General features: G+C 45.0%; 1 protein-coding gene across 5 annotated transcripts in view; it reads left to right on the top strand.

Moving 5' to 3' along the window:
* SART3 (spliceosome associated factor 3, U4/U6 recycling protein) overlaps positions 1 to 22,908 on the top strand; it is a 117,286-nt gene that overhangs the window by 66,600 nt on the left and 27,778 nt on the right. For all 5 annotated transcript variants that reach the window (XM_056528784.1, XM_056528783.1, XM_056528785.1 and 2 more), the window contains exons 9-11: positions 1,310 to 1,417; positions 7,565 to 7,642; positions 8,120 to 8,178. In XM_056528784.1, coding sequence (XP_056384759.1) covers positions 1,310 to 1,417; positions 7,565 to 7,642; positions 8,120 to 8,178 — 245 coding nt within the window. The remainder of the gene's footprint in view (positions 1 to 1,309; positions 1,418 to 7,564; positions 7,643 to 8,119; positions 8,179 to 22,908) is intronic.

Below are 22,908 nucleotides of genomic sequence, written 5' to 3'. Positions count from 1 at the left end.
TCTCATCTCCCCTGCTCTGCTTCGGAGGACACGGGCTGCAGAGTATGGAGCGGGCAGGAGTCGGGAGCCCGCTCCATACAGACTGCAGATCGCCGCCGCACTTGTCAGGTCCAGCCCTGCTTGCCCGAAGCTGGGCTAAGGGCCGGACAAATTCACCTGCCCGGCGCCCAAAACTGCTAGTCACGGGCGATAGGAATTCCACATCCCTGATCTAACTAAACAGCCCTTACTGGAAAATAATAAAAAAAAAGACCAGGTCTGGGGAGCTCCCAGACCTGTGTCTTGCCTCCTGCTGACACTAGCTAAAACTGATTACCTCACTTCCAGTGGGCTTGTATATCCTGCCAGGGAGGAGACGACTTTTTTTTTTCCTAGTGTAAGAGCCTCCTAGTGGTAAGAACATATACCTATCAGGATAGGTGTCCCCCCAATGAAGAGTGACCGAGAAATAGAATAGAAATGAGGAGGTCCGGATGTGGAGAAAAAGAGAGGGGGGGGAGGGAATTCCCTTCTCCTCGCTCATGGCTGTTGCCTATCCGTTAATCTATCCCATGGGTCCCACACGGACAAAAATTGTGTAATGGTGTTATTCAAAGAGGCAGTGAGGGACTCAAGCGAATCTTGCGTATCCTAGCGAGAAGCTCATCCTCTGACAGGGGTAAGATCTGCTTCAAATACTTGGCAACGTGGGTTTTAGCCGCAAGGACAATGTGCAAAAAGAGCTTAAACAGTTTTTTGGTCAAACCCCGAGCAGAAAGGTGCAGAAAGAAGACCAAGGGGTCAAGAGGAACCACGATTCCCAGGACAATAGACTTTTGCACTTGAACCCAATCAGTGGACAAACCCAAAAGATGGGGAAAACAGTACCCAAACCCACCCTGCAACGCCAGCATTGGGGAGGAATGTAAGGCTGTTTTTTTTACATGTTGCATTACCATGTCATGGTACCACTGCATTTTTGCCTCAAATTATAAATCATGGGAGACACAACAAGAGAAAAAACGAATCTGAAAATGAAGGGGCCACAATGCTAAACCAGTGCTGCAGCCCCTTCATTATCAGTGGGGGTCTCTGAGGCTGATCACCAGCAGTCATAAAATGGCATCCATTATGCAGACAAATTTTCTTGAACCAGTTATGTGTAATGCAAATACCCGATTTGTTCTATATAATGTAAAGTAAAATGTATAATCATTAATGGTGGAGACTTTTTACTTCATGGATACTTAGGTTTAATGTGTACAAAATTTGGTAGTGTATTTTAGTACTGTTGTATTTTGTTTCTAATTATCTGTGTTTTAAAATCTAGAAACTTTTGAAAAGGCCCTGAATGCAGGATTCATTCAAGCCACAGACTATGTAGAAATTTGGCAGTCATATTTGGACTATCTTAGACGAAGAGTGGACTTCACAAAAGGTAACTGTCATGCCTTTTAAAGATCTTTGAAGACTTTTTTTATATTGGTATATTAAAGCAATTCAAAGCATTTATCTTTGTCATCTCCTCTCTGCAGGAGATTGGCTTCATAGACTGTATGTAGAATCCAGCAACAGATGGATAAAGGGGGGGGGGCTCAACTACATATATGTGTGTATAATATATATATATATATATATATATATATATATATATTATAATATAAAGGGTGCTGCTACAGTGAAAAAACAAAACAGCCACTAAAACAAAGTAATCACTGAAAAAACGTACACAACTATGAATTATATGCATAAATACAGAAACTTTATTGGGGCACATGTAAATAGCAAATAACATGTACTCAGGGACATTTAAAAACAAATAATACAGCTCAAACAGAGCATAGCATAACCCTGGAGAAGGGCCATGAACCCTCTCCCACAGATCCAAAATAAGTAACCTGTAATAGAATTACCACAGAATGTAAAAAAATAACAATGTCTTACGATCACCTAACTTGCAACACAGTAGTTAAATATACAAAAATAGAAGCAATACTAAATGATGCTTCGGCAAGAGACAAAGATGGACATCCAGTAAGCAAGGACGGGGTCATGCCAGAGCCCCCCCCATGCGTTCCGTAGCAAAGCGACTTCCTCAGGGGGTGTTGTGCTCCAGGTTTGGGCTATGCTCTGTTTGAGCTGTTTTAAGTGTTTTAAATGTCCCTAAGTACATGTTTTTTTTTTTTTTTTATATATACTATCTACATATTTGTCCCAATAAAGTTTTTGTATTTATGCATATATTTCATAGTGGTGTGCACTTCTTTTCAGTGATTACTTTGTTTTAGTGGCAGTATGTAGAATCCATCTGCAGTGGGGAGAAAAGCACTCAACTGATCACTTCTAGCTTTTTCTAGCTGTTACTGAGGGTCTCAATGTGCAGACTTCGACCAATGAAATCTCTTGGCCCATTTCTGATATGGCAAAAGCACGCTGACATCACTACTGTTGCTTCTTTGCTGAGTCCAGCTGCGAGCAGGCTTGGGGAAGCAGCACCAAAAACATCAGCGTGCTTCTGCTGTGCGCAAAGTTTGCCACCGGAATAAGGATAGGTAAGTATCATCATCATTAGTGCCACCCGCACTGCTTACAGCATGCTCAGATATTTGCACTGGTTTTGTACTGTTATTTGCACTATACTTTATATACTTATTTAGTTTATACTTGTACTGCTAATTGTTACTTTCTTTTATTAAAACAAATAAGAAATAAAAAAGGAAAAAAAAGAAAGTTGGCTAAACAGTTGGTTATTGTGATATCCCAAAAGTAGATGTCAAGGCAAAAAAGGACCAGGCGTGTAATTTTTTTGTTCCCACAGAAGATATATAATTTCAAGTGTATGAAGTGCTAAAACTTTTCTTCAAGTCATAAGCCACATATTTTGAAATGGATAAAAAGCAAATTTCTCTGCACTTTTTCTCCTATAAGCTTGTGCAAATTATGTTCCTTATGGCTGGAGATTGATGTAATCTCAGATACTTCAAACTTGTTGAAAAGTGCTTTACTGTTATGCATATATATATAAAAAAAGAGATGCGCTCCTAGTGGAGAATCATAAGGTGGGTTGGCGTGTCTTTTGCACCTTACCGTTTAGCGTTGTGCTGAGGGCACAACACTTCGATGAGCTTGTGGACTCGCTGGGGTTTGTAGTTGAAAGTACGGGCGGCAGCCTGGGCGTCCTTCAACGTGACCTCCAGGTTTTGGTGCAGCATTAGTGAGAGGAGAAACAAAAAGTAGGACTTGCTTGGCCCTTGGTGCCTATTCCCCAAGCATTAATTCCAGCCGGTAGTAGTTCATTAAAACAACTGGCCTTTATTGGTACAAAAGAAGGGTGCAACACATTGGTTTCGAACCCAGACCGGGTTCTTCATCAGGCAGTGGTTGTTACAACAGCATATTCCTGCTCGTTTTAAATATGCACATGTGGACCGGCACAGAACTGCTGCCGGGTCACAGTATTTAACACACTTTGGAAAAAAGTTTTTTTACATAAGGAAATTAACAAACATGAAAACTTATAGTATGTATAGCAGTATTATACACATAATTGGTATCACACCTTTGTACTAGTTGTATTAGCCCTTAAAACCTCGTCCCTCCTAGGAGGCACTGAGGTCTCCCTTTAAGGAACCCACTGCTGATGGGCTGTGGTCAGGCTGCGGACATTATCACAATGAAAGGGATAGCGGGAGTCTCCGCAGGTTGCTGCGCCAAGTTTGTGATATTCAATGGGAGTGATTTTTATTGGATTTTTATTGGATCCGCACTCTCCCGCAATTGTACAGTGCCTGGAGACTCCATGTACAGGCACTGTACAATTGCTCACCCGGAGAATGCGGATCCAATAAAAATCACTCCCATTTATCACATTCCTGATCACAATTCCAACCGATTCGAACTCCTAAAAAAACGAGATGTTTTTTGGATCTTCAAGTTGCGCACAGTGAACCCGTGGGGTCTCAATGAAATAGTCGAGACTATTATATAACCCGTTACCACAAGTGTATATCATAACTGTAACAATGTATCACAAACAATATCAACACTTGTCCTTGATTCCATGTACACATAATAGCTTAAGCTAGCTATTTAACCAGGGTATAGCAAGTGCCTACTGCTAATAACCTTCGATTGGACCACCCGTCAGATGCTTCATACCCGCTGCGGCTACAATTTCGGTCCGGGTCATGGAGACACGCCGGGAGTGATATAATTACTATATCCATATTCACACCGGCATACCCATCCCTCATATCCAAGGAACATACCCAAGATATAATTATCCTGCTCAAAATATGGGATACCCTACCATCCACTTATCTGCATCAAGATAGCCCACACCGCTCCTATCTAAAGAAACCAAGACATTCTCCTCTAATGGTTCTTCCAGCGGGGCTATTTCCTTCTCCCCCGGACCTAACTAACATTACACATACCTGTTCCGGCGGGTTCCACTTTATGCATGTGCTCCGGGGTAACTCCAAACAAATACCCTCAACATGCAGCGACAGCGCATGCGGCGACGAACGGGTCCGCAGCCTGTCAGCAGTGGGCACTCATACATGAGACAGGGATGTGGAAATCCTATAGCCCGACGCCCGGGACAAGTAGTTTTGGGCTTCGGGCAGGTGAATTGTTTATAGATTTAGCCCTGTATCGGGCTAGCAGGGACAGACAGACTTCCTTCCCCCTTATTTTTCTTTAATGTCGGTGTGAGGTGCAGGAGCGGATGGAAGTCTCCACCTCACACCGGCGCTCAGAGTGTATGGAGGGGGTGGCCTCCAGCTGACTGCAGAGACCCCCCTTATCTCCCCTCCCGGAGGATGGAGGACACAGCTCAGAAGACACAGCAGGGGGAGAGAGAGGATGTTGACAGCTCCGTGCACAGCTCCATCCCCCACACACAGCTCTACCCCTCCCTCTCCCCTGCTCTGTCTAGACAGGACCTAATCCACCACGGGGAGGTTGCTTGTTTGCACGGGGAAAACACAGAGCAGGGGGGAGGGGAGAGAGGAGAGGACGGAAATCTCACCTCACACCGGCCGGGACTACAGCTCTGATGTCCACTCATGGCGGCTCAGGTGAGGAGGCCGAGAATGCAGGCGACAGGAAGGGTGGTTGTATATGTATGGTGTGAGTGTATGTGTGATGTGTGTATGTAATGTATGATGGGGGAGGAAGCGGCAGGTGTATGTATGATGTGTGCATATGTATGGTGTATATCAGTGTTTCCCAACCAGGGTGCCTCCAGCCCTGGGCATGCTGGGAGTTGTAGTTTTGCAACAGCTGGAGGCACCCTGGTTGGGAAACACTGGTGGATATGTATGGTGTGAGTGTATGTGTGTATGATGTCTATGTGTGATGTGTATGTAATGTAATGTATGATGTGTGTATAATGTCTAAGTGTGATGTGTATGTAATGTAGGATGTGTGTATAATGTCTAAGTGTGATGTGTATGTATGTGATGTATGATGTGGGGTGGGCAGCGGCAGGTGTATGTATGGTGTGAGTGTATGTGTGTATGTAATGTATGATGTGGGGGGGCAGTGGCGGGTGTGTGTATGATATGTGTATGCATGAATGTTTTGTATAGGAGCGGACTGTCACATCGGGCATTAGGGCAGTTGTGCCATCTAATTTTATTTATTTTTAGTGGCACCCGCACTAAATTACACCCCCAGAATCCCCCCCTTCATACTCACCCGCCAACCAAGAGCCCCACGGATGCAGACAAACACGCCCGAACCAAAACTACAACTCCCAGCATGTTGGACCATAACCTAAACTGTAGAACTATAAAGTGCAACATGCTGGGAGTTGTAGTTTTGGTTCGGGTCAGCTGCAGAGCTATAGGCTGCATCAGGGCATGCTGGGTGTTGTAGTTTTGGTTCGGGTCAGCTGCAGAGCTATAGGCTGCATCAGGGCATGCTGGGTGTTGTAGTTACTAACTGTAATTCCCAGTATTCCTTGACACAGACTATGGCTCTGCAGCTGACACAAACCAAAACTACAACTCCCAGCATGTTACACAATAACCTTAACTGTAATACTATACAGTGCAACTTGCTGCAACACCCACACAACCATAGACTGTATCAGGGCATGGTGGGTGTTGTTGTTATCTACTAACTAAATGCAACTTCCAGCATTTTCTGACACAAAATGCAGCACATAAACTGGAGAAGCAGAACCCCCCCCCCCCCACCCAGTAACACATAAGTCCCTATTGAGACTGAAAAATAGTAATTAAAATATTTTAAAAAGTGCGTATACATGTGAATAAGCCCCTTTCCTAATAAAAGTTTCCAATTTTCTTTAAATAAAAATAATGTACAAAAATAAACATAAGTGGTATTGCTGCATGTGGAAATGTCCAGACTATTAAAATATGATGTTAATTAAACCGTATGGTGAACGGTGTAAATGTAAAAGAATAGTCCAGAATTGCTCATTTTTGGTCACTTCATATTAGAAATTTTTTATAAGGTGATCAAAAAGTTACATCTAGACTTTTCTGGTCTTGTCTCGGGCGTGAGAGGAGCTACAGCTCTCCCGCCGCTAATATCTTGGCATGCTGCGATCACCTATTAAACCATTAGATCATCACTGTCAGCAGTGTCTAAAGGATCTTATATCCATCCCTGGTGGTCTAGTGGGGGATCAGACTATTTTGGTTGAAATTATTTTATCTACCAGGACAAGTGGATTTTCTTGAGGGACAAGTAGATTGTGTTCCGCTTTAGTCCCTTGGACAAGTAGTTTTTTTTTTAAATTTCCACACCCCTGATGAGACCTCAGCGCCTCCTAGAAGCTACAAGGTTCCAATACCAAATATGAATATCACAAACTTGGCGCACCAACCTGCGGAGACTCCCGCTATCCCTTTCATTGTGATAATGTCCGCAGCCTGACCGCAGCCCATCAGTAGTGGGCATCTTAAAGGGAGACCTCAGTGCCTCCTAGGAGGGACGAGGTTTTAAGAGCTAATATAACTAGTACAAAGGTGTGATACCAATTCTGTGTATAATACTGCTATACATACTATAAGTTTTCATGTTTGTTAATTTCCTTATGTAAAAAAACGTTTTTCCAAAATGTGTTAATTACCGTGACCCTGTGACCCGGCAGCAGTTCTGTGCCGGTCCACATGTGCATATTTAAAACGAGCAGGAATATGCTCTTGTAACAACCACTGCCTGATGGAGAACCCGGTCCGGGTTCGAAACCAATGTGTTGCACCCTTCTTTTGTACCAATAAAGGCCAGTTGTACCAATAAAGGCCAGTTGTACCAATAAAGGCCAGTTTAATGAACTACTACCGGCTGGAATTAATGCTTAGGGAATAGGCGCCAAGGGCCAAGCAAGTCCTACTTTTTGTTTCTCCTCTCATTACTGTTATGGATGTATTTTTTTCTGTATGTTTTTTTTAATTTTTTTTACTGTATGCTAAAATTAAGATAGGACCTGATTTGTATGGACGATACGTGTAGTAAAAGTCTCTACATTGCACACAATGGATATTGTACAGATTTGTAATAAATTTGTGTAATACTTTCCTTTAATCTAATCACCTTTTCCTTTCAGATTCCAGTAAAGAACATGAAGAGCTAAGAGCTGCGTTTGTCCGTGCACTAGACTACCTTAAGCAGGAAGTGGAAGAAAGTAAGTGTTTGTAGTACTGTATGGTGTTAGGTACTTTAAATGACTGATTTTTGTGCAGATTATTTTAGAATCCCATTTTTTCAATGTACTTAAGATTGCATTTATCCACTTCTGCGCAATCTTTCTTCCTCTTGGGATACATAATCGACTTACTGTATTAGTATTTGTTCACATTACTAATAAAAAGAACCTTTTTTGGGCTATCTACCATATTTGGTGACCAGAATAACACTGTTTGCTGCCATAAATCTTTGAAACCTTAGTGGAATACCAGCAGACCACAGTATGTCATTGCGGATGTCTATTGACTTCCTCTACAATACTTTGACATATGCTTAGCACATATCATCTGGCTTTATTTATATGCATCTGTATATAGTCTGTGGGCTTTTTTCTTTTGAATGGAAGGACTTTTTTTTTTTTGTTAAACTGTATCCAAATAGCCTGTCATATTAAATGTTTTTGTAATCTTTACAGGGTTTAGTGAAAGTGGCGATCCTACTTGTAGTATAATGCAGAACTGGGCAAGAATAGAGGTACGATTTTTCATATCATTATATTACATCTATGGTGAAATTGCATTAGCTAGCTGCAATTTAAACACCACTGTCTGTGGCTCCTCATGCACAAGCTCCTGTATCTGCACGTTACAGTATGGGCACTGTAAAAACTTTTGACATGTTGTAGAGACATGTAAAATGTTTTGTTTGGTCAGGGTTTGAGTGTACAGACAGAAAGATCGCTAGAATAAGCAAGGAGAAGATTGTGCTAATGATATTGTCTCAGTCAGCAAACGCTTCTCTCTCCACCCATTCGATTAATTGGTTGGGGTCCGAACACTCAGACCCTGACCGACCAAACGTTTGTCTTGTCTCTAGGACATGTGAAAAAGTTTTATTTATTTTATTTTTTTTTTTTTTTTAAGCAGCAGGTACACTTTAAGAGCATGCATAGTTGAAATTGTAGCCAGAGACACTGAATGAATCAAATACTCCTATGACCACTTCTCTGTGAGGTATACAATAGGCAGGAAAACTACCTGGTTTTATAATTACACTGTGTGGCTGATTCAGTGTTTTCTGTAGTCACATTGTAAGACACATACACTTTAAAGCGTACCTGTCATAGTGCAAAAAAAGAAAAAAAGTGATATGTTACTCAGGACCCAATCCTGATCATGTGCATATAATTTTTCCAGAGATATAAGCATTTATCTGCTGGTGAGTTACTTTTTCATTGTGCAGGCTGGAGGGGGCGTGTCAGTCTGTCTCCCTCACAGGAGCAAGCCTGTGCAGTCAGCCAATCAGTACGCTCTACTCTGTAACCCTTTCCTCTCTGGTTTTATGCTGTGTCATGTGTCAGAGGAAGATACTTGGAGCTTGCCTGCAGTAATCAGAAGACATGGTGAATTCATAACAGACTAAAATGTATAAATATAAGAATAGATCTTTATAAAAATTAGTGCAAGGATTTTTTAGATAAAAGTACAGCATTTTTATGAATAAATGTTCTATCTGTTTTATCTTCTCCGAGTAAAGCTGGATGCTAATCAGCATAGCTGTCACTATGTGTGTCATTCATCTTTCACAGACTCCTGAATGTCTGATCAACTTCTTTGTTTTTCAGGAGTCTAAGAAAGCTTTAACTAGTTCAGCATGCTGGGAGTTGTAGTTTAGTAGCAACTGAAGCTGCAAAGTTTGTAAATAACTGTGTTAGAGCAGTGTATCCAGTATGCTGTAAAATGTAGACTAGTCTGTCTTGCTAAAAGACAGGCGACCCCTAGTGGTGGCTATTTTGAGCTTGAATTTCAGGTGAAAATTTTAATTTTTTTTAACAGGTGTATATTGTGAAATGTCATATTATGAGTCCTGCAATATATGAAAAGTTTTTAACAATGACAGTGCCTCTTTAAAGGAATATACTAATAAGAAAAGAAAAATATATTGGGTAGCTGGCTACTAGTTCTTAAATGGAACCTTTCTGCAGGGCTGACTTGGTGCCTGCTCTCCACCCTGCAAGTGCTGAATGATGCGTCTCTCCCTTTCTGTATATAGATATAAATGCGTCACTCAGTGCTAACAGGATGGAGAGCAGCTGCTGGGACTCTTCCCCCATAACTAGTTAAACGGATTCCAGCAGCATTTTTAAAGAGTTTGTCACCAAATAAACTTTTCTAAACTAACTGAGGCTATGTTCCCTAACTACTCCTAGCACCCCTCCCGCTGTTAAAAAAAATAATTCAGATCTATAAAATGCTATGTATCTTACGTTCTTCTTGCTCACACAGTGCAATCTCCCAGCAGGAGAAAGTGGGTGTTTCCCAGCAGGCATGACATTACTGAAGCCTGCTGGGGGACCACTTCCTCCCTCACATCGTTACATTGCTGTGATGAATAGAGGACCTTAAGCTCTGTGCAGCAGCTTTGTCTGTGTATCTTTCAGTGAGGCTCTGTGCAGCTTTCAGTCTGTGCAGCTTTCAGTCTGTGCAGCTTTCACTGAGGCTCTTTGCAGCTGTTAATCAAGCTCAGTGCAGAGAAACACTTCCTGAGTTTGGTATCCTGCCATTACAAGAAGCAGACTGAAATCTGAGATTTTGACCAGACTGAATGTGTTCTGGCCAAGAAGGGAGACCCCCTAATGGCCAGAAGCCAATTACAAAAGTTTATTTCTCGGTCGCTCTTCATTGGAGGACACCTATACTGATGGGTATATGCTCTTGCCACTAGGAGGCGCTGACACGAAGAAAAAAAAGTCCGCTCCTCCCTGGCAAGATATACCCACCCACTGGAAGTGAGGTAATCAGTTTTAGCTAGTGACAGTAGGAGGCAAGACACAGATCTGGGAGCTCACCAGACCTGATCTTTATTATTTTCTAGTAAGGGCTGTTTAGTTAGGTTTTTCTTCCCTTTTGTTTCCCTTTTTCAGGTGGGGGTTCACATGGCCTTCACTGTTCCCCCAAATGTGATGAAGGGGCACAGACATCGAGTTATGTACTGTTAAACCCTTCTCGCCAAAGGCCAGTGCCTGAAGGTTGTACCCTGGGTCCGGGTCCCGCACTGCCCCTGCTTACCCCACTATGCAGCATGGCCGTAAGCTGGTTGAAGACGCTTGAGGTGAGTATGTACAAGTATGCCCCCATTATCCCTCCTCAGCCCCCACCCCTCCGATGAACGAACAGAAGTAGCTTCTGGAGCTGGGTGCCAGGCAGTTCCTCCTCTCTAGGTTTGAGTGCTCCACGGCTCCTCTCTACGACCGGCAGTACTTAACAGCGGACGTTCTTCTCTGCGCGTCCGGCTGTGTCTAGCTCTGCCCCTCCACCATTGCGGGGTTGGCGGCGCTCTTTAGCAAGTGCAGTGGCCCTGCAGGAGCTCTTCCTATCCGGCCCGCTCTAGTCCCTGGCCTCAGACCTGTGCAGCACGTTGCTCCGAGCCATCACCGCTCCTGGGGCTGCCCGCATGTGTTGGTCCTTACTGTCCCCATTCTCTCTTGGGGACCTGGCTCCCCACGCTTCCTCTGGCCTGTTCATAATAATGATAGTGTTTAAAAAATAAAAACACATATACATACACACACACACACATATACAGTGGGGATCAAAAGTTTTGGCACCCCAGGTAAAAAAAAATTCATTAATGTGCATAAAGAAGCCAAGGAAAGATGGAAAAATCTCCAAAAGGCATCAAATTACAGATTAGACATTCTTATAATATGTCAACAAAAGTTAGATTGTATTTCCATCATTTACACTTTCAAAATTACAGAAAACAAAAAAATGGCGTCTGCAAAAGTTTGGGCACCCTGCAGAGTTAATATCTTGTACTGCCCCCTTTGGCAAGTATCACAGTTTGTAAACACTTTCTGTAGCCAGCCAAGAGTCTTTCACTTCTTGTTTGAGGTATCTTTGCCCGTTCTTCCTTACAAAAGTCTTCCAGTTCTTTGAGATTTCTGGGCTGTCTGTCACGCACTGCTCTTTTAAGGTCTATCCATAGATTTTCAATTATGTTGAGGTCAGGAGATTGTGAAGGCCATGGCAAAACCTTCAGTTTACGCCTCTTGATGTAATCCCCCGTGGATTTCAAGGTGTGTTTAGGATCATTATCCATTTGTAGAAGCCATCCTCTTTCACTTCAGCTTTTTCACAGATAGCATCAAGTTAGCATCCAAAATTTGCTGACATTTTATTGAATCCATTTTTCCTTCTACTCGTGAGATGTTCCCTGTGCCACTGGCTGCAATACAACCCTAAAGCATGATTGATCCACCCCCATGCTTAACAGTTGGACAGAAGTTATTTTCATTAAATTATATTCCCCTTCTTCTCCAAACGTACCTTTGCTCATTACGGCCAAAAAGTTAAATTTTAACCTCATCGGTCCACAGAACTTGCTTCCAAAATTCATCAGGCTTGTCTATATGTTAATTTGCAAAGTTCAAATGCTGATTTTTGTGGTGAGAACGTAGAAGAGGTTTTCTTCTGTTGACTCTTCCATGAAGACCATATTTGTAAAAGTATCTCTTCATAGTGGAATAGTGTACCACAACTCCAGTGTCTGCCAGATCTTTCAGGAGGGATTGTGCAATCAAACTGGGGTTTTGAATAGTTTTTCTCACAATCCTGCGATCTGTTCTGTCGGATATTTTCTTGGTCTTCCAGATCTTGCTTTAACTTCCACTGTTCCTGATGACTGCCATTTCTTAATTACATTGCGAACAGAGGATATTGACATCTGAAAACGTTTTGCTATCTTCTTATAGTCTTCTCCAGCTTTGTGAGTTTCAACTATTTTCAGTTTCAGATTTCTAGACAACTGCTTAGAAGAACCCATGGTGCTGATTGTTGGGGCAAGGTTAGATGAGTCTGGGCATTTAAAACCTTTGAGATTGACATCACCTGGTCTTCCCAGATGATGGAGAACAATCCATGACACTGGCAGGTCTCAGCTTTGCAAAGGGGGCAGTGCATGCTATATATTCTGCAAGGTGCCCAAACTTTTGCAGACGCCATTTTTTTGTTTTGTTATTTTGAAAGTGTAAATGATGGAAATAAAATCTAACTTTTGTTGACATATTATAAGAATGTCTAATCTGTAATATGATGCCTTTTGGAGATTTTTCCATCTTTCCTTGGCTTCTTTATGCACATTAATACAAATTTTTACCTGCGGTGCCCAAACTTTTGATCCCCACTGTATATATACATACATGCATACAGTAATGGCCGTAAATGTTGGCACCTCTGAAAGGTTTCTAGAAAATGAAGTATTTCTCACAGAAAAGGATTGCAGTAACACATGTTTTGCTATACACATGTTTATTCCCTTTTGTGTGTATTGGAACTAAACCAAAAAAAGGAGAGGAAAAAAAGAAAATTGGACATAATATCACACCAAACTCCAAAAATGGTCTGGACAAAATTATTGGCAACCTTTCAAAATTGTGGAAAAATAAGATTGTTTCAAGCATGTGATGCTCCTTTAAACTCACCTGGGGCAAGTAACAGCTGTGGGAAATATAAAAACCACACCTGAAAGAAAATAAAAAGGAGAGAAGTTCACTTAGTCTTTGCATTGTATGTCTGTGTGTGCCACACTAAGCATGGACAACAGAAAAAGAAAACTGTCTGAGGACTTGAGAACCAAAATTGTGGAAAAATATCAACAATCTCAAGGATACAAGTCCATCTCCAGAGATCTAGATTTGACTTTGTCCACAGTGCGCAACCCATGGCACTGTAGCTAATCTTCAATATAAACAAAAGTATGGGTGTATATCAGCACTTGGGTGTGACGTAGTGCACCTGAGTTTCCACAGTATCTCTGGTTCACACAGTTCAGTAAGAATTGCACTCGTACAACCGGACTGGCGTTCAATAGTTAACACTTTACTTCAGCCGTATGTATTCATACAAAAAACTTTAAATACGGGAACAGTTTGCAAGAACACAACATATTCACCCAGTGCTCGTTCGCTGATTCGGTCTACGGCATAGGATCAACTGGAGCTCTGTGCTGTAGTGTCCATACTAGCCATTCACCTTGCTTAACTCTGTAGACAGTGACTTGTCTCGCAGGTGAGCATGATTGGCGACGTTTCAGGATCTCTCCCTCTCTCAAGCCTGAGTGAGCTTTTAGTCGCTGTCTACATAGTTAAGCAAGGGGAACAGCTAGTAAGGACACTCCAGCACGGAGCTCCGGTGGGAGCAGAAGTTGATCCTATCCCGTAGACTGAATCAGCGAACGAGCACTGGCTAAATATGTTGTGTTCCTATACATTGTTCCCGTATTTAAAGTTTTTTGTATGAATACATATGGCTGAAGTAAAGTGTTAAAGGGGTTATCCACCATAAGGTGATTTTAGTACGTACCTGGCAGACAGTAATGGACAGGCTTAGGAAGGATCTTTGCTGGTCTTCGGGCTAAATGGCTATGTCGTAAGATTACCATAACACTGTGGCTAGCTTTTTGTGAACTTGTATTTCCTGTTTGACTTTTTTTAGTTTTTTTTTATTACAAATCCCACAATTGCATTTTCTTCCCTCCCACACATCAGCCACCCCACCCATTGAAACAAAAGACCTGTGGTTTTCAATCAGAGTGCCTACAGCTGTTGCATTAGTTGCAGTTGATCCCTCTCCCACCAAGCGATCGCTCCACCCATTGAAGCAGACAGGCTCCCTGTCATCAGCTGACTAGTGAGGTCAGGTCTCGGCCGCATTGCAAGCTGGAAAAAATCTGAGACAACAGTCATTTTGGATGCTGTTAAAAATAAATATTGGGGTGAAAATTAGGGATTGACCGATATCTATTTTTTAGGGCCGATACTGATAATCGGTGGAGGTTAGGGCCGATAACTTATACCGATATTCCGGTATAAGTTATCGGCTATTTATCCCCCTGCGACACCGCTGCAGATCATTGATTTAAAGCGGGCGCTTTAAATCAATGCACTGCAGTGGCTTTTGCGGTGCCATAGGCCGCCGCCACCACCCGCTTCTCTCCCCCTACCTGTCAGGGTGGTCCGGGCCATCCTTCCTGTAGTGTGCGGCGGCATTACAGGTGGAGGGTGAACCGGTCCGGGCTGTCCTTCTTCTCCGGGGTCCTCTTCTCCACTCCGGGCAGGCTGCGGCCTAGTAACGCAGCATAGACGCCGCTGCGCAGTGACGCCCGTGCGCAGTGACGCACCTGACATCACGGCGTAGCGGCGTCTATGCACCGTACTAGGCCGGAGCCTGCCCGGAGTGGAGAAGAGGACCCCGGAGAAGGACAGCCGGACAGGTTCATCCTCCACCCGGAATGCCGCCGGACACTACAGGAAGGATGGATGGCCCGGACCACCCCCATTACGAGTAAGTTTAATTTTTTTTATTGACTCGGAGGGTGGGAGAGGGGCCCGACCGGTATAGCGGTATGGGCAAAAATCCATACAGGTATACCGCCCAGCCCTGCGGTGGGGGGGTGCGACGCTGTGCGGGGGGGGGGGGGGGGCGGTCGCAGTGCGGTGCGGCGGGTCGGGGGGGGCGCGGTGCGGTGGGGGTGGTGCGGGGGGCGGGGCATTATCGGCTTATCGCCAAGGTAATTGCCGATACCGATAATGCCCAAAATTGATTATCGGACGATAATATCGGCCATACCGATAATCGATCGATCCCTAGTGAAAATCATATAAGAATTGTGAGAAAACCGTCACACACAGGTACAGATCCTATATTATGAACTACACTTAACTTTACAGCCCCTGTTTCATAGTCAAATAGAAAAAATTCCTGGAATACACCTTAAACTATTGAACGCAAGTCCGGTTGTACAAGTGCAATTCTTACTGAACTGTAGCTAATCTCCCTGGGCGTGGACGGAAGAGAAAAATTTATGAAAGGTGTCAACGCAGGCTAGTCCAAATGGTGGATAAGCAGCCCCAAACAACTTCCAAAGATATTCAAGCTGTCCTGCAGGCTCAGGGAGCATCAGTGTCAGCGCAAACTATCCGCCATTTAAAGGAAATGAAACACTATGGCAGGAGACCCAGGAGGACCCCACTGCTGACACAGAGATAAAAAAAAAAGCAAGACTACATTTTGCCAAAATGAACTTGAGTAAGCCAAAATCCTTCTGGGAAAACGTCTTGTGGACAGATGAGACCAAGATAGAGCTTTTTGGTAAAGCACATCATTCTACCGTTGGCACATCATTTTGGGGTTGTTTTGCGGCCTCTGACACTAGGTGCCTTGAATGTGTGCAAGGCATCATGAAATCTGACGATTGCCAATCATTTTGTCCAGCCCATTTTTGGAGTTTGGTGTGACATTATGTCCAATTTGCTTCTTTTCCTCCCCTTTTTTTGGTCTAGTTCCAGTACACACAAAAGGAATAAATGTGTATAGCAAAACATGTTACTGCAATCATTTTCTGTAAGAAATACTTCATTTTCTCGAAAAATTTTCAGGGGTGCCAACATTTATGTGTGTGTGTGTGTGTGTGTGTGTGTGTGTGTGTGTATATATATATATATATATATATATATATATATATATATATATATATATATATATATATATGTATATATATGTATGTATATATATATATATATATATATATATATATATATATATATATATATATGTATGTGTGTGTATAATATACACATACGCCTGGTCTCTCAGACGATTTGGTGGTGTTTGGTGCCCTCTTGTGGCAAATAATTGTATTGCACCATTGATTTCCCTTGCAGCTCATGAGCTCCCCCTTGTGGCAACCAGTTGCAATGCAGCCTTGGTCTGTCATATTTATTTTTTTATTCAGTTTCCGATCTGCAGGGTCCCTTTCCTAGGGACTGTCTTGGGGACGCTTTTATTGCTTCAGTCACCCTGTAAGGTGACATGCTATAGGCAAATTACATTGCGTCAGTTGCGGTTTACCTCTGGTGCCCCTATTTCCTGCAGGATTCTCACGATCCCTTGGAAACTTCCGGGGATATATTCATTGCCTGTTCTCCCATACCACTGAATGCCATACCGTGTGCAAGGGCTTTTGTTTCCTGGCGGACACTAAGGATTCTTTTGAGGTTCCTCCTCTGTCAGGTCCGCTGGTCACCCTCCGAAGTGGTGTTTTTTACGTGTCATACAATGTGGTCCCCTCCTCTACAGGCTGCCGCATCCGCGGCTGGTGCTTCGGATCCCCACTGTGGCAGTGTCCCTGTGTGGGCATGGATCGGACTTCATATCGATATGAAAGTAGTCTTGCTTGTCACTCATCTCACAGCTGCCGTGATCATTCGGGTATCCCACTGCTAGTGAGTGGAGTGACCCCTTGTCTACTAAGGACCCATACCAGTAAGCCAGACAGTCGTCTGCATAGTTTCCTACGCCGCCTATCAAACGGCTGATGTATCTGTGGCCTGAGTTCCGGTACCCCACTGCTAGTGCTAGGTGTCCGGTGGAGTGACCCCGTTGTCTACTATGGACCCATACCAGTTAGCCAGACAGTGGTCTGCATGGTTTCCTACACCGCCTGTCACACATCACGTGGCTGAGGTACCTGCAACTGGAGTTCCGGTACCCCATTGTGGTGCAAGGTGTATGAAGTCGTGTCCTAGGGACCCTATATGGGGTGAAGGGGATACAATCCACGGCTCCTCAGCCTCCCCGATCTCCCAGGGGAGCGGGGATTCTATCCATGGCCTCCCCTTCCTCCTACATGTGAAAGAGGGGCTCATTGACCACCTATCTGACGGTTTTCCTCTTTTTGCCAGCACCCGGAGGTGTACTTGTCCGCCTGACTCTTGTCTGTATGGTTTCTGCCGCCATCTGTCTCCCATCTCAGGGCTGCCACGGGCATGGCTAGGCTTCCTGTTTCTCAATGCTGGTCTAAGGAATACGGATGGGGGTCCCTACAGGTACTCGGGACTGCTGCCAGTCTTCTGCTAGGTCTTCTACTCCGCCAGGTTGCGTGTTAGATCGGCCGCACTCCATGGCCCACTTTCTGTGGGAGGGTCCGATGGAGTGATCCTGTGCGTTCAGGAATCCTATGCCAGTCGGTCAGCTAGTTTTCCGCATGGCTTACTACTACGTCGATTCAACTACCATACACTTCCCACACCATGGATAGAAGTTCCGGTAACCTACTGCTAAGGTGTAGTGCTGTGTGAGTCTCCCCATGTTGCTCCACGGGCCCTATACAATCCACCACGTACTGGTTTTCAGGGTTCCCTACTTTCCAGGTCCCTCTCTTCATGTCTACCATTTTCACAGCTGAAGGCTGGTGACCCACTTTTTGTGTGTGGTTCTTTATGTGGGACCCGGTGCGGCCATAGGTCCCTATGCCAGATAGCTGGCCTGTGTCCGCATGGTTTTCCAATCCACCAGGTCACCTCCCCCCATTCCTGCCGCTCCCGCGGCTGCAGTCTGGTACCTCACTTTCCATGTGAGGTTCCAACAGGAGTGTCTCTCTGTGGGTTCTTTGGACCTCACATTGGACCCTTTTATACGTGTTGTCAGACTGTGTCTACATGTTTCCGGCCCCACATGCTTTCTTCATCTCTTGCATCTGCGACGGCAGTCCTGGTGTTTAGCACCCTTAGGAGATGGGGTGTGGACATTTCCTTCAAGTTCCATGGACTTGCACCTACAGCAGCAGCACTCTGTTCCCCTTTCTAAGAGTTCCACGTTGGTCTACTAGGGGCATGGTTGTGACACACAGTTGGGTGCTGAGCATGTCTTCCATACTGCCGGACTTTTGAATGTCTGCGGTTTCTTTCGGATCTGCTGTCTTGGTACCCCACTACTATCGTGAGGAATCCATGTCTGTGTCCCTATGTATAGTACGGCCCCTCTGCACACGTGGAGCCCACTTTCTATTCTGTCAGTGGGGTGTGCCATGTGCCTTCCTGTAGTCTTGTTTCCACAGGTCTGCGGCGGTTGAGCACCTCTGTGTGCCTGGCGGGCGTCACAGTTCAGTGCCTCTCGGCACAATCTCCCTAGTAAGGTGTATTCCCTCTTCCCTTGACAGTGTCTGTTGCGCTACACTGACACCGCAGTCTTCTTGAGTAACCTTCCTGTTCAGAGCCTGGGAGTCTCAGCCGGGTTTCCTTTTGTTTCCCTCTCTGTTCCCATCCTTACGTTTATTTCGGAGTTCTCTGGTCCACTTGAACCGCTGGATCCAAGACCGGTTGATCTCCTTGTCTTGGACACTATTCTGGGATACTGTGGCATGCCTTCTTTTGAAAGTCGGCCCTCCTGGTTCCTTGGGCCTTAGTGAGGGTTGAGGTCTCAGGCATGTGTAGCGGTCCTACTTCTCTGCGATCCATTTATGGGGCGGTCTTTCTGTACCCCACTTCCTTTGATTTCGCCACAGATTGTCACCTGGAGCGTTTTGCGGTCATTGGGGGACATGTATCATTTCCAGTGTATAATAGAAGTTTTTTACCCCTCTGCCTGTTGTCTAAATTTGGCGCAGCTGCGTTAAATTTATCATTCTTGTGCAGCTACTTTCTTGAATTGCGTTTAAATTTAGAATTCTCCTCAGAGCATAAATTTACACCGCAGCTCTATTTAGTAGGAGCTTTGTCTGCAGTGTATCTGCACCTAAACAGTAAGTGTGTCCTCGTTATTAATTTTAGAATTTTTTTTCTTCATTATGTAGAGTTTTAATCTCACAATAATACCATTTTTTGCACCCAATTATAACACATCAATTATACCAATGTCCTTATTCTTCATTTAACATCTGACACCCCTGTGCAAATCACCTCAAATGTACATGGTGCACTCTACCTTATGGGCCTTGTTGTGCGCCCGCAGAGCACTTTGCGCCCACTAATGTGGTATCTCCGTACTCTGGCTAAATTGTGTCCCAAAAAATGTCTTTTTTCCCATTTACCTCTTGTGAAAATGTAAAGTATGCCGCAACACCTGCATGTCAGTGTAAATAATTTTATTTTTATACACTAACATACTGGTGTAGACTCCAACTGTTCCTTTTCATAATGGGTAAAAGGAGAAAAAGCCCCCCAAAATCTGTAAGGCAATTTCTCCCGAGTACGGCGATACCCCATATGTGACCCTAAAATGTTGCCTTGAAATATGACAGGTCTCCAAAGTGAGAGCGCCATGCGCATTTGAGGCCTAAATTAGGGTTTTGCATAGGGGTGGACATAGTGGTATTCTATGCCAGTGTTTCCCAAACAGGGTGCCTCCAGCTGTTGCAAAACTCCCAACATGCCTGGACAGTCAATGGCTGTCCGGCAATACTGGCAGTTGTTTTGCAACAGCTGGAGGCTCCATTTTGGAAACAGTGCCGTACCAAATGTTGTTCATATTTATTGGGGAGGGGGGCTGTGTAGCGGTGTGTGTGTATATATAGTGTTTTTTACTTATTTTATTTAAGTGTAGTGTAGTGTTTTTAGGGTACAGTCACACGGGCGGGGGTTCACAGCAAGTTTGCTGCATCTCAATCTTGCAACACTCCCTGTAAACCTCCGCCCATGTGAGTGTACCCTGTCCATTCACATTGGGGGGGGGGGACTGCAAAACTACAACTCCGAGCATGCCCTTTGGCTGTCCGTGCATGCTGGAAGTTGTAGTTTTGCAACAGCTGGAGGCACACTGGTTGCGAAACATGGAAACAGACTCAGTGTTTCGCAACCAGTGTGCCTTCAGCTGTTGCAAAAACTTCAAATCTCAGGATGCAGTGACAGCAGAAGGACATGCTGGAACTTGTAGTTATGCAACAGCTGGAGGCATACTGCTACAACTCCCAGCATGCCCTTTGGCAGTCCGTGCATGCTGAGGGTTGTAGTTATGCAACAGCTGAAGGCACACTGGTTGCAAAACACTTGAAAGTTTTTTACTTAACTTAGTGTTTCCAAACCAGTGTGCCTCCAGCTGTTGCACAACTTCAATTCCCAGCATGCATGGTCTGTGAGTGCATGCTGGGCGTTATAGTTTGGAGGCACAGCTGGAGGCACACGGGTTGGGAAAAAGAGTTAGAAAACGAACAATGTTTCCCAACTAGTGTGCCAGCTGTTGCAAAACTATAATTCCCAGCATGGCCAGACATGCTGGAAGTTGTATTTCAGCAATATCTGAAGGGTCAGATGTTGACGAACTACAACTCCCAGCATGCTTGGGCAGTCTGGGCATGCTGGGAGTTGTAGTTTTGCAACAGCTGGAGGTCCACAGTTTGTAGACCACTGTATAATGGTCTCCAATCTGTGGTCTTCCAGATGTTACAGAACTGCAATCTTTGATACATGTCCCCCATTGGGTTTACTTACCCTTCGGGTGTAAGTCTTCCAGGAGACTCTGGAACCTTCAGTTACCATTTCAGCCGCCCCGGTGTCCCATAATGCTCCTTTTCAGGGTCTTCTGCTCCTTTCTTGACTGTTTATTCTTCTGTGTCCATGTGACTCAGGAACCTCCCGTTTCCATGTCGTCACCCCGGTGTTCCGGGGTGCCCCTTTTCTGGGCATTCCGCTCCTTTTTTAGCCATTATTACCTTCTGTCTCCTCCTTCGGGGTCCATCTTTTCGCAAGACTGAGGCAGTTTTGGTCGTCCGGATTGCGCCTGTCCAGCTGTTTAGCTTCGCCGGGACTCGTTGCTGGATGGGGGTTTTGGGTCTGCAGATGTTCAGATCATCAATCTTCAGCACCAACCGATATCCGTCTTTTTTCCCTTTTTCCAGTGGTTTTCTGGTCTCCGCCTTCTGTGCTCGCCTTCTGCTCAGGCGTTCGCTGCTTTCCCTGGCATTTTTTTCCACCATGTTCTCTTGAATCGGTTGACTCTGGATAGGGTTCTCTTTTTGTTCCCTTTTCCATTTTTGTTTTCCAGCCAGGTTAGCAATCTGTCTGGTTCTATATTCCTTGGAGTTGATTTCCTACCTCCATGGTTCTGGCCCAACTGGCTTCCTAGTCGACTTTCGTTTCTCCCTATATGGACCGGGGGTTTAGAGTCTCTGCCACAGACTGTCCCTTCCTTTGGTGTCCCAGTCCATCTCCATGAATGGGGGAATTACCGAGAGCTCGGTTTCCGGGCGTCGGTTATCTCTGGCCTGGGTTCTCGTCAGCAGGCCTTACAGGCAAATGGGTTCGATCTCAGGACTAATTCCCCTTTCGCTGTTGCTTGTTCTTTCCATCCTAAGGGACTGCTTTGGTACGTCCCATCAGTATGGGTGTCCCCCAATGAAGAGCGACCGAGAAAAGGAGATTTTCTTTCTTTTTTTTTTTGTACTCAGAGAAAGAGATTTTACGTATCTGCTCCATTGGCGGACACAGACCGTGGATGTATGCTGCTGTCTCTAGGAGGTGTGACACTATGGTAATAAAAAAAAGTCAGCTCCTCCCAGCAGAATATACCCGCCTTCAGGCTCTGAGTTAATCAGTTTAAGCTTAGTGTCTGAAGGAGGTGGACATGGTCTGGATTCTCCAGACCAGGTCTTCTGTCTTTTATTTTCCTAGTATAGGGACGTGTTAGTTTTTTATTCCTTTTTCTTTTCTGTTTTTAGGTGGGGACTCAGGGACTCCGGTTCCCGTTTTCCCCATTGCAAGTAAGGGGGCAGCGTATATGTGCTGTTTACTCCCCCCTCGCCAACGATCAGCGTCTGGGTTGGTACCTCATGGGTCCGGGTCCCCCTATTTCTCTGCTCGCCTTGCTTGCGCATAGCAGCTAGGCGTGATGCAGGGACAAAAAGCTGACTGAAGACTACATTAGGTAAGTTCTTCTGACTGAGGTAAGTACCCCCTTTTTCTCCATAGGTACGGACTCGCATCCTCTGGAGACCCCCTGTTTTTGGCCCACCTTCAGGTTATGGGGCCGGCTTATACAGGGGCTGCACTTTATTCTGGGGGAGCAGTGGCACCTGAGGGGGCATGTAATATGGGGCACTTCACTTTATGTTGTGTGTGTGTGTGCGTGTGTGTTTGGTGCAACTACGTCCAGCGCCTTATATGCGTCTGGCAGCCGCGGCGCTGCATCGGGTCGGGCGCTTCAGCGCCGGCTTACTTTCACTTTCGCCGGCAGTCTGGCTTGCTTTCGTTTTGCCGGCAGCGCCTTATACGCGGCTGTCAGCCGTGGCACTGCTACGAGCCGGGCGCTGCAGCGCCGGCTTACTCTCACTTTTGCCGGCAGTCTCTGCCGGCGTTTAGGTCGCCCGCTCTATTCCCCCGAGCGCATATGCGGCTAGACATGTGCACTCGGGACAAGGAGCGGGCGCCGTGACAGTTCTTCTCGGCCGGTCTGTAGCTCCGCCCAAAGGGCCGGGAGCTCTCAGAGGCGCGAA

The sequence above is a fragment of the Hyla sarda genome, chromosome 1, assembly GCF_029499605.1.
Source record: "Hyla sarda isolate aHylSar1 chromosome 1, aHylSar1.hap1, whole genome shotgun sequence".
Lineage (NCBI taxonomy): Eukaryota > Metazoa > Chordata > Amphibia > Anura > Hylidae > Hyla > Hyla sarda.
This window is presented reverse-complemented; position numbering and strand designations above follow the sequence as displayed.